At 37.1% G+C, this 13,229-nt stretch overlaps 1 protein-coding gene across 1 annotated transcript in view; it reads right to left on the minus strand.

Moving 5' to 3' along the window:
• Positions 1-2,184: 2,184 nt before the first annotated feature.
• LOC128988395 (uncharacterized) overlaps positions 2,185-13,229 on the minus strand; it is a 55,511-nt gene continuing 44,466 nt past the window's right edge. Inside the window, exons 7-8 of the mRNA XM_054409646.1 lie at positions 11,043-11,129; positions 2,185-6,888 (exon numbers count right to left, since the gene is read on the minus strand). Coding sequence (XP_054265621.1) covers positions 6,758-6,888; positions 11,043-11,129 — 218 coding nt within the window. The 3' untranslated portion in view covers positions 2,185-6,757. The remainder of the gene's footprint in view (positions 6,889-11,042; positions 11,130-13,229) is intronic.

A 13,229-nucleotide genomic window follows, 5' to 3' on the forward strand; every position in this document is an offset into this window, starting at 1 on the left:
CCCATTTACCTAGGAGGCTGAAGTTCGGTATACCGATTCTTTGGGCATTAAATAGGAAAACTAAGTAGTTTTTATTCTGATCGGGCTTTCGGGCTCCGCCCCAGTGGCTCTGGAGTTTCCCATGTTTACCTTATGATTTTTATATTTAAAAGGAATTTCTTAACAGCTGTTTCAATTAAACAAGTTGGTTCTGTTCTATGATGTTCAATAGCATTAAAGTTACAAGGAGTACCAACAGGGTGCAGCACATTATTTTTAAATTTATGACTACAGCCAATTTGCAACCAAAAGGTGAGTGAGCGTAGCGAACGAACTTCAACCTGGAAGCGAGTTAGCGTAGCGAACGAGCTAACTGAAGGCAAGTGAGCGGAGCGAACGAGCTCCAACCTAAAGGTGAGTGAGCTAGCGAACGAACTTCAACCAGGACGTGATTGAGCCATGCGAACGAGCTCACTTGTGAAGTTAAACGGGGCAAAGCTAGTTATACATAAAATGCAATAGATCATGTCAATATAAATACTAAATAGTAAACAAGGTAATCAGAGAGATACATGCAATCAAGCTATACATCAATTAAGGTTTACATGCACAATAAATAAGTACAGTACCGGTACCTATAAGATAAATTATAAATAATACAGACAGGCTTACTAAATGAGTGACATATTATGCAAGAATTTTCATGCGGTTAATGAAATGTCTTTATTTGCTTTTAACATGAAAAACATGCATTGCAATCGTCAATGTTAAAGTCACTCATCATATTACAAAGCAAACCATGCAAAAATACAGATTTGAGTGGTACGGTACAAAACCATGCGTTCTACGGTTCTAACATTGACTATACACCTCTACCAGTGTGTATAGTGTTCAATCTAGTAGAGGTGTATATACTCAACAAAACTCTACAAAACTCTACTCACACAATAGGCATACCTTTTTTTAGTCGAAATCCTCAAGTCTGGGTCTCAAGTTTTTCTAAGCCGAGTGGGACTGTAGAAAAATGATATTCCGATGCTTGTGGGAAATCTGTGTGTGCATACCTTCAATTTGAGACCTCAATGATGAAAATCGGTCAGGTAGAAGAGAACAAACTCGGAAAAGAAACCCCAAATTCAACTCCCATAAGAAATACATGGGGAGCGAATTTCGTTGGTTATTCATTGTTGTGAAAGTGTACACAGAAATTAATGTTAAATATTTTGGCATTTTAGTCAGCTCATTCAAATGACCAGAAATATAGTACTAATAAACCTTAAAAAGACATACCCCACTGAAAAACGATAGATGAATATAATATATAGACACATATAATTTTGTGTTTTGAACTTAAAAGTAAATCAAGTGCTATGTGGTTTCCTTTTGTAATTTCTTTGACAGATGACCCCGTTTTATCTTATCGTTGTATTACAACCCAACCAATCTTAGCTATATACACACTTGGATTTAATCCTTAATAAATGTTACTGCAATAAGGTAGAACAGTAGTAACTTGGTAAAAAACATTACATTTTTTTCCCGAGAGAGTGATACAAAGCTTTTGGTAGAAAGGCAATTAATTTTTCAAATGAAGAATTTCTCCCTCAGTTTAATCATAGACAAAAAGAATGAAATATAGACTGTCAGCCGTGCTGCGGTTGCCATGGTTACCATAGGTTCCTGCGCACACCGCTGTAGTTTACGTAGCGCGTACGCCGTGACTACCGTGGTGCTCCAAGCGGTGTGCGCCAGAACCTATGGTAACCGCAGCACAGCTGACGGTCTATATTTAAATCTTTGTCTATGGTTTAATTCAGTAGTCCTGTGTATATCTAATTAGCTTAGGCGATTGGACTATTAAAAGAATGGATTCAATCTTTAATGACTGTTACTATCCAATATAAAGATAATCCAAAATAAACTAAAAGGTCATGTGAGCCCGTAGTAAAGTCATAAATTCAGCCGGTTTATAATAAAACTGAAAAGTATGTTGGGCAAAGCTGACGTGCATCAGCTAGTTGTATTATAAATCTGCTGAATATTTTTTTTGCATAGTCAATGCATTTACATGTTCTTCTGGCCAAATAAATTACTTATAAACATAAAAACTCAATAGTATCAAAGCAATCGATAAAATGAACCATGTCATACATAAATATACATTATAACAACAGTGAGGACAAAAAAACATCAAAAGCAAAAAAGTCAAAATAACAATTTTATTCAGTGTTTGTGTACTACTTAAGTACGTCGCCACGATACAATAATAACGTAACATTACCCAAAAATAAAGCAATTGGTTTTAAATTTCATGTCAACATGCTTATTTATATCCTTATCACAAAAATATTGCAACAGTTATAACTAATTTCAGTTTTTATGAGTACCTATCAAAAATATAGGTTTCATTGAAAGTTTATAAAAGATAATATTAGTATGATATAAATTTCAACAGTTAACAAAAGAAACATGTATTATTTATTTACCTAACTGGTCTTGAGCATACACATAAATTGAATTCCATTTGAGAATCATTATCAAACTGAGGTAACACATTGTTTAATCATATACATTTTTGCACAATACAAAATGCATATATTTATTTTGCCGAAATGCATCTCCTGTACGGTAATAGGATACAGCACATTAGGATCGACCGGCGGACACAGGTAATTTAACCTTTTATTGAATGTCATACCGATCCGGAACAACAACAAACAACATAAAATGATGAAAAATATTGCTTGCACACATAACAAAAAACACATCAGAGCAAAGTTTTGTACTCAGCAAAATAAATACCCAAAAAAACAAGTAGTAGAACCAGTGGGTAATGGGGTGGGAACATGTTACAGTACAAACTCGCTAATCCGCCTCCTACGGGACCAGAACCACGCTGGTTCCGCCATGAGAACGGCAATCCTACTCTGCTTTAACCTTGAATCGTATATATAAGTAGGCAACCCGTGTTTTTTGTCATGACTCATCAATGAATCTAAATGTTAAATAGCATTCAAATAAGTAATAAATCTCCTGCAATGGAGCTAAATGTGAACCTACTCTGGAATTACAGAAAAATTGTGACTGCCAAACCATAGGCCGTCACAGTGAAATCTAGGGGCTTAAAATATTTTCCAAGGTCGTGTCCCTTGGTCGTGGAGACATCACCATCGTATTCCAAGATTAATTTTTCATTAATTATTTTTAATTAGTCAACGCTTTAAATCACAATCTCGAAATTTAATTAAGTTCGCTTTTAATTAAGTAAAGCCAGGCAAATAGAATTGAAATAAAATGTTATAACTTAAGAGGAACATTTTAAAAATTAGTAAACATTTTTATATTGTGCAAATCATAACATCAATCATAACTACAAATCAAACTACTTAAAGACTAGTTTGTGCATAAAACAGGCCACCTTTTAAACTTGCGGCTATTTGATTATTATATTTTCAACAAACAGTAGAACACTACTACTCCGATCTTGACTAGTCCGATTCTTCACTTAATCCGACCATGCTATCCCCTATAAACCTATTGTTGTAATATTGAGACCATTTCCCATGGTCGTACCCATAATAGTATTTCGTGATCGTGGTAAATCCTAGACAAATCTCGTGATCATCGTTGTCTTCAGCGATCACGTAAACTTTATCGTGGTTATCTGTAATCGTGGTAAACTCCTGAATGTCTCCTAGGGTAACAGAAACATTATCAATATCTACCGTGATCATGACAAAATATTTAACGTCTCAAGGGAGCATGGGAATATTATCATAGAGATCCACGATTGTGGAAAAATCCTTGGCAAATCTCACGGACATGGGAAAAAATTCCTCGTCTTCAGTGATTGCAGCGAAATCCTGAATATTCTACTTCTCGGATAATTCGACCTGTACACTGTTCCGGCCATGGTTCCGGTCCCGTAGGAGGTGGATTAGCGAGGTTGTAAGGTTCATTCGACTTCTTAACAAACAACAGTTGTCTAGAGAAAACCAATAGAGGTTAGAGAGTCCAGTCAATCTTTAGCATCGGACAGCTTTTGAAAAGAACACCTAATCGCGAAGCTATTGTCAATCTGCAAAGGTAGAACTATCACTGGGTTTTGAGTTTAGCACTGCCTAGCGTATTTAACTTGTAAAGTCTATTTAAGAGCTAACCATGTATATAAAATGTGTCTTAACAATTACTGTATTTACAATTATTGGTATGCTTGCCCAACTTCCCCTCATGAGAATAACATTTCTAAAAAAAAATTTACAGAGTTTCATGATAATGTACCTGAGTAAACAATTTGTTTGTCATCCTGTCCAAACTGGTTAATTAACAAGCGCAAATATACATTAAATGCCAAATCCAAAAGTAAACAGTATAAAAACTGTTTGTTGCACAACCATCAAAAAGTACTGTAACATTAAACTAAAACTAAATAAATCTAAATAAAACTGTAAAAGTCCAAAACACATAATGTCTTGCAACATAGTAAAAGGAATCATCTAGGCTATTACTTATCTTGGAATTAATGACTGATATACTGGTACAATTAGTTTATTAAGTAATTAAACCAAGTTCAAGATCATTTTTGTTGTGTTGAATAGTTTTTAATGTCTTGATCGATTTGAGGCTTTAAATATTCTTGCTTCGATTCGATTTATTATTTTCTTTTTCGAGAGGAAATACATGTTCTCTGCAAAGCGATTTTGTCTGTAATCAGTAATCAGTGCAAAAAACTAATGATTCCTATCACTATATTGTCGGACGAGTAGTGGATTAGGCTGCACTTCCAATTACAATAGCACTGCTGTTAAAAATGCTGAATGTCACATGAACGTACAGAGAAACTTTAAGTAAAAAACAAATTCAACAATTTTTCATTACAGAAATATTAATTTTTGTACCGTCTCAATCTCTCAATTCTTATCAGACACATATTTTGCTGGTAATTCCATTTCAGAGAGCTAAGAGCTTATTTAATCTATTCAAAAGAGCTTTATGCAAAAAGAAAAATATTAAAATAAAATGATGGGAGTAGAAAAGTTTTTAAAAATAATCAGCTTAGCAAAAACATTATTACCTAAATAAAACAACAACCATAGTACTACTTTATTAAAAAATAATAAATTGAGTTCTATTTCATTATTGGCAAAAATAAAGAATTTGAGAAGACTGGTAGGGTATCTGAACACTATGATTAAAAACAGTAAGCAATCAGTTAAAATTGTCAGTCCTTTAGTTGTTCTGTGTTTGATTTTTTAATGTTTAGCCTAGTCCTATGGTTATTGAGAGTGTAAAAAATCTTTAGAAAGTCCACAGGTATTTGGTTTGAATTTCATACAATGACTCTTCTACAGCATTTTAAATTAATTTCACAATTAGTTCAAAGTTACAATATATATATTTTAGTTTATTTTCCTTTATTTGCATTTCCTCAAAGACCCTAATGCAGTATCCTCCCTCTGTTCCGGCCATCATGGGACTGGAGATCTGATCAGACGATTAAACCGAAATTAACCAATGTGCTCTCAACTCATTAGGTTACAAATTTCCAATTGCTAAATATGCTCTGCATGAGCTTATAAAAGCATGCATCGAGTACAACTGCACTGTTAACTGATGATCCGACACTTTGTAATTCGACTTGTAACACCGGCAGCAGTCTTATAGGAAACAACACTATTCTGTGGGAACATGAGTCTCCTTCCCCGCTCTATTCTGTATATACCATCATTGTGTAGTCTAGATTTTATAATTACAATGTTTGGAACATTTAATTGACTTCATTGTGTTTTTACACTGTCACAAAATAATACATTAAAGTTATACGTACTGCATTAGAAAATAATGGTAATATTTTAGGTTGGTCAAAAGAATTAAGAAAAACCAATCTTGATAATCTCACATTTATAGTAGACTCCATCTTATCCGGACACCTTTTAACCGGACTACACTCGGAGGAAATGACGTCTCTTTAACATGACAATTTTTGTCAGCACATTGGTAACCGGACTAGATTGGCTGAAAGTGGACGGTACTGAAACGACTGTTCTCGTGGGAAAGATTTGAGACTAGTGATCACGCGTCTAAATACAATGCTCTCCTAAATTTAAGTCAAATATCACAGTCAACAGACCGTTTTAACGAGTTTTTGGGAACGTCGGTTCAACCGGAAAACCCAATATCCAGACTGGCCTTGGTCCCGAGGAGTCTGGATAAGAGGGAGTCTACTGTACTGTAATCAGACACCCATTCAGCCAAGTTAAATTCTCGTCCTGTTGGATTATTGAGAGAGACCACTGTATTTGTAAACACTATTAGCTTTCTAACACTGTAGAGACTCAAGAAAAAAAAAACCCATAACTGAACAGAAAAGAAAATATAACTGGGGGAAACTGTGCTCAGGTAGTCTCCGAGTTTAGTTTATAGAAACCACCAACTGACTTAACTTCCAGCCAGGATCACAATCACTTTAAACAATGTTTTGTTAATGTGGCCTGCTGTTAATGTTTTAAGTTTGATAATGACCAATTTAAGCGATGTTTAACTAAACGAGAGCCTTGAGAGGGAGGCTACTGTATGTTATTTAAAATTTTATTGCTTTTGAAATTTACCACAATATATTCTACTTCTTTTTTGCTGTATGTATGATACATCCTGTAATAATTGTCCTATATGAAAAATAAATTAGTTCAACATATTCATTCAACAAAGCATTACAATTTTCACTAATAATCTTAGATAAACACTGAAGGTGCAACCATGGTGAATGCTGTCGGCAGTATTACGATGACTTGTAGTTGGCAGGGCCATCAAATGTGCAGCCAGATCGCTGAACTATCTGTGTTGCAGCCCAGATACCGCATTTTATACACTCGTCTATGCTTGCTCCTTGGATAAGCTGAGCGAGAAAGCCTGAAAAAAGGGAATAAAACCTGGTTAGGGATCTCATGTGTTGAGTATACTGGGCTAAATACACCGGGTGTCCCACAAAGAGGTCCCTATTTTTGAATTGATATGACAGACGTTTAGATCACGCTACAGACTTGAAATTCTACAGTCGTGACTAACACAGGTGTAAAGGTGTTGCCCCCCGAGTCTCAATTAATTCTGACTGATCCAAACAGTGGCGGAAAAAACAAAACAAATCAGCAATCGTATTTTAAGGGTAAACCTACTTTTATTTAGAATATTTCTTTGATATTCCGCCATTTTGTCCTAATGTGTCAGAATTAACTGATACTCAGGGGTATTTCTTTTCCATGTGTGTATGTTAGGACTGTTGAGTTTCAGGTTTGTCGAGTGTTCGGTGCGTCTAATACATTTAGTATAAAATAGGGACCTCTTCGGGAGACACCCAGTACATTACTAGTATACCAATTTATCCATGTGTTACAGAGATATTTTGTCTCTAGAATAACTCCTTTGAAAAAGCTCTTCACTCAACATGTGATACTTTCACAGTTCATACCACTTTATGTTACGAGGGTTGTCTTTAAATTGAGGTATTCATCAAGCTTCTCAGCCAAGCGAGCTAATTCAAATTTGAGACCACCACTGTGTACCTTACTTCATGCACAACCACTCTAGCCAGTTTTCACTCCTATGGGACGATAAGCCTAGTCATAGTATTCGAAAAAGTCGTGAAAGAAAATTTACACATCCGCCAATTATCACGTTATTTGATTTGGTTTTTGTAGGAATTGGGTAAATTGTAAATCTCTGTTGATTGCTGTTGCCGGTTGACCATTGTGTCAGCAGAAAGTGTCTCAAAGTATAAAATGTACTGTAGAAAATGTAGAAAATGTGCTTAGGAGGTTTGTAGAACCATTGTACATATTTACACAATGGGGCTAGAAGTGTGCGTTTATCCACAGAAAACTTACTACTATAACCCAGAATGCCAACCGCATGGTAAAAAGCATTAAGCGGTTTGAGAGAGCTTTGCCTGTCAATCCGTAGGCAGCGCCACCAGCGTTGCCATGCAATAGCATAGCAACGCTGGTGGCGCTGCCTACGGATTGACAGGCAAAGCTCTCTCAAAACACTTAATGCTTTTTACCATGCGGTTGGCATTCTGGGTTATAGTAGTACGTTTTATGTGGTTTATCTGTTTTCATTGGCCAGAGATTGCATTGAGAAAACTATGCTTGCTGATCCACATTAGGAAGTAAGGATGTATCGAATCCGAATCTCGAATCCTAAGAAAAGATTCGGATTCGAGATTTGATTAGCGAGTTTCGATAATCTAATCTCAATCCGCTGACAGAATACGCCAATTTGCCACCAGCTCTATAATAATGTGTAGCAGCAGTGTCGATTTACACATAGCTGGAACAAAGCCAAACTTTGTCTCAAAACTCAAAGCAATCGCTTGAATTACGTCCTAGTAAAAAATTAATTGTATTTTAAATAGGGATAGGCCGATAACAGAATTTCTCTAATCGATACCAGTTCTGAAGTGAAATATTACTCACGACTCTCGATACCAATTTCATTAAAAACTTTATTTTTAAGGATGTTGCCGTGGTCAATATTTTGTTGTTTGTTTAAATTCAGAATCAGACAAACGGCGTAGTTCATGCCGACCCAAAATTATCGTATCCAGGTCTAATAAGTACCTAAATGGAATCTTTTTACTAAACGAAATAGTCGTAGAGTGAGAACATCCAAATGGAAGTAACACTGGCACGGCAACTCTGCTAGAAAATTTAAACGCTGTAAAATGTTGTTATGTTGGTACCACTAGAAGAATCGACCAGCTCATTGGCTGAGTAGTATTTGTCTGAGTTTGTGTAGCAAGCAATGGCTGTAACATGTAATATACTCTATTGCTTAACTAATTTCATTTATTGAAGTTGGTCACTTCAAAAGATGAATTAACATGTTTTTGTGTTGATGAGTGCTCAATCAGCTCAAATAAAAATTAGAGAATCATGTCAAATAGTTACTCCAATCCCAACCACATAATAGCCATTGTATCAGCTCACCAGCTCAACTGGTGATTAACCTTAGATGCGCGGTATTCGTGGGAACAACGTAGATGATCTGACCCCAATGTTGGAGGAAGGTCTACTGAAATCTAACGATGATGACAAGCTCGCGGAAACTGGAAAGGAACGGAAGAAAACAACTTTCCAGGGGCGAGTTGCGAAGACGGAGGATAGCGGATGCCTAAGCAAAAGGTGCTATCCAGAAGTGAGAGGAGGCTGGCGTGGGCTGCCAAGCATCCTACTCCCTGCAAAGCCAGTTCCTCCGGGAACCAGGATGCTGGGAAAAAAGCAGGGCGAGGGATGCCCCCCCAAAAACTGACTCTAGTGAAGCCTCTAGTGAACTCTAGTAACAAAGAAGTCAGGATAAGCAGCTGCCATCTTGAAGGCAGAGCCTTGGTTGCTGGCTGTGCTGACGCAGCCACAAAGGTTTGGCTGGTCAAACAAGTTCAGGAGCTGAGTCCCTTCGGGGAAATCTCGCTACAGCTTGCCCCAGCCAGAGATTTTGTGAAAGCTGTGAAGGTATCAGCGTTTGTTCCCACCTCAATGGGGGCAATGACCAAGAAGGCCTCAAGCTGCAGATTGACCTTGACAGCCTTGACACAGACCTCGGGACCTTGGGCGGTTGTCGGGGGGAAACTCAATCCCTGACGGACAATTCCTGGTCATGATAATGGTGACATACAGTCAAAGAGAATGCTGCAGACACCTACCGGTGCGATAGCGGTAGATGCCCTTGGGCTGAATAGGAAGACCCTGCAGAAGGTGATTGGCCTTATCAGCGGCCATTGGGTATCCTGCAGACATCTACACAAGATGCGAATAAAGTTGAAAGCCTCTTATGTGGGAAATGTGGAGAGGAGGAGGAGACAGCCTTCCACGTGATATTTATGTGCCCAGACCCTACGTATGAGATCCCTTGGCCTATCGACTGAGATCAAAGGGAACAACAGGTTACCATAAGAATCTCATGGTTCACCAAGGACCTGGGATTTGATGGAGAATGAGGACCTGTGAATGAGGGTGCACAATAAGCTGTTCCAGCTGCGATGCAATCCCATGGTCACTTGTAAGCCTGGCCCTCTGTTAAAAAAAATACCCCCGCCGCAGCAAACCTGCAGACTTAGCGAATTTCCATTTCCCTGATTGGATTTACACTAAAATGTCTCCTTAAAAAATATCACATCTATTCCCTATTTAAACAGAATTAGTTTAACGAGTACTTAGGTTTGCTGCAACAGGGAGGGTAAAAAAGATTTTTTTAAAAATGTAAAATGTTAAAAGGTACTGTAGTTTAGTAAGAAATTAATGTATTTTCCAAATTTTATCAAAATATGTCCATAAACAAGCAAACTACAACAGTTGACTTATTCTCTATAAGAATAACATGGGAATTTTAAAATAAAACATTTTTTGAATTTTATCCATAACAATTAGGCGCATAATAACGCTTCAATATACTAAATTATTTCTTTTTTAAACTCTTCAAAATGGTTTAGAAAGAAAAAGTGAAATTTTGTGTTTTAGGGTAAAAAATGGGAAAAACCTATTTTTACCCCATAAAACCCCGTTCCAATAGTCCGATCATGCTGGTTCGCGAACTCATTCAAGTTTATCCCGCCTTACACCTTCAAACCAAATTGTATCAAAATCGGACAAAAATTACTCAAGTTACCGTGCGGATGGACACATATATATATAAATATATCTCTATGTATAGATATATAAAAATTTGAACGAATGGTGTTTTTGGCCCCTGGGGACTTCAAAATGAAAAATTAAATCGGTTTGAATTTGCTAAAAAAAAAACCTATTAACATTTGACAAAAAAAACTTTTTTACCCTCCCTGTTGCAAACCTAAGTGCTCGTCAAACAATTATATTTAAATAGGGAATAAATGTGATATTTTTAGGAGACATTTTAGTGTTAATCCAATCAGGCAAATGGAAATTCACTTAGTCTGCAGGTTTGCTGTGGCGGGGGTATTTTACTATACGAAAGAGTAAGGTTTGATTGTTTTGTAGAATCTACAACGGCACTGTTAAAAACAACATTGTTTCGATTAAAATTTTACATACCTCCAACAAAAGCATCGCCAGCTCCATTCGTGTCTACTACTTGCTCCAAGGGGATCTTCGACACGGGAAACTCTCTTGTTTTTCCATCTGCAATGTAAAGAATTTTAGTCAAAAAATAAATAAATTTTGATCAATTTAGAGAAAGTACTTAGTGACAACATCAGTCTTAACACACAGCATGTTAAATTACACCCTTCTTTGGGGGCAAACAGGATCAGCTCATTTGTTGGCACAAGAGGTTAGAGATTTAAATTTTGAGGAATAATTTAAACAAACATACATAAGAAGAGATATCTTTTAACATTGTGTCCGCGATCGCAGCAAAATCATGAACATTTCCCGCAGCTGTTTCGACATCACCGTCATCTCCCGCGGTCACGGAAACGTTATCGTCGACGTCCGCAATCACGGCGAAATCATGAAATTTCCCGCAGCTGTTTAGACATCACCGTCATCTCCCGCGGTCACGGAAATGTCATCGTCATCTCCCGTCATCGCGACAAAATCATGAACTTTTCCGCGGCTGTTTCGACATCACCGTCATCTCCCGCGTTAACGGAAACGTCATCGTCGTCGTCCGCGATCGCGAAAAAATCATGAACATTTCCCGCGGCCAAGCAGATATCATCGTCGTCTCCCGCGGTCACGGAAACGCCATCGTCATCTCCCGCGATCGCAACAAAATCATGAACATTTCCCGCGGCCAAGCAGATATCATCGTCGTCTCCCGCGGTCACGGAAACGTCGTCATCTCCCGCGGTCACGGAAAGGTCATCGTCGTCGTCCGCGATCGCGGCAAAATCATGAACATTTCCCGCGGCTGTTTAGACATCACCGTCATCTCCCGCGGTCACGGAAACGTCATCGTCATCGTCCGCGATCGCGGCAAAATCATGAACATATCCCGCGGCTGTTTAGACATCACCGTCATCTCCCGCGGTCACAGAAACGTTGTTGTCGTCGTCCGCGATCACGGCAAAATCATGAATAATTCCCGCGGCCGTGTATACATCATCATCATGAACATGACATGGAAGTTGCTGTTGTGAACTTGACTATTTAATATGTGAACAGGTCTAAAGTATCCAGTGCATTTAAGAAGTTTTTTAATATATTCTAAGTATTGAATAGTGTTTAAAGTGCTACATACCTTAAATTTAACCATATATAAACATTTATAAGTGATAAATTTTGTAAAGAAAAACACAAGTTACAAGAATATTTGAAAAATAGTTTTCCACTTTCTACAGCAGGCCAAAACACATTGTTACACTGACTGGAGCAAACTGGCAGGAAAAGTATAAAGTCTTATTCATAAATTATTAATAAAGGTAAAAAGCATTTTGAACTTAATTTCTTAGCAAAATAAAATAATATTTTTTCTTTTAACACAATGAAAATTTTAATTTGTAATTTAAATTATACAAGAGATACCAACTACGGAACTCAAGAATCACAAGTAAACCTGTAACCTAAGGATAACCTGTTGGAGTTTGAAACCTGCTTCAGCAGAATCGACAGACTCCTTATCAGCTGCTTTGTTTACTCCGAGAACTGACCCTTCAACTGACCTACTAATAGAGCTATTGCCACAATATTCAAATATTTTATCACTTCTCATTACAGAATAGAGAACTATTGTTATTTAAGATATTACATAAGGAAAGCAATTTAATATTTTAACTGTAAATTAATATAATTGTTTTACTGGAAATATAAACTGCAATCAAAAGTAGTTTTGATTTTATTTTGTGTTTATGTTTTATACTTTTTGATATGGATAGCAAGGATAAAAAATGTACGATTCCCAAAGGGTGGAAAAGAGAGGAAATAGTTAGAAAGAAAGGGATTCATAAAGGAAAAATTGATGTATATATAACCTCACCGTCAGGCAAGTTATTTCGTTCTAAAAAAGAACTAGCTAAATACATTGAAGAGAAAAAACTTGTGTACAAAATTGAAGATTTCAATTTTTCTGTTAAGAAAACAAATCAAAATTTTCTGTTGGAGCCTTCTGGTGATATAAAGTCTGTTGATTAGGGATGGACGGGTCCCGAAATTTCGGGAATTTTTCGGGAAAAAAATATTCCCGATTATCGAGACGGGATTACATTTGACTCGGGAATTTTTCGGGACGGGATTTGGTCCGATCGTCGGCGATTTTTCCGCTTCGCGAGTGCCGATAAC

This window comes from Macrosteles quadrilineatus, unplaced genomic scaffold, assembly GCF_028750875.1.
Source record: "Macrosteles quadrilineatus isolate MER2022 unplaced genomic scaffold, UCM_ALF_1.0 Scaffold_3__2_contigs__length_128488019, whole genome shotgun sequence".
Classification (NCBI taxonomy): Eukaryota; Metazoa; Arthropoda; class Insecta; order Hemiptera; family Cicadellidae; genus Macrosteles; species Macrosteles quadrilineatus.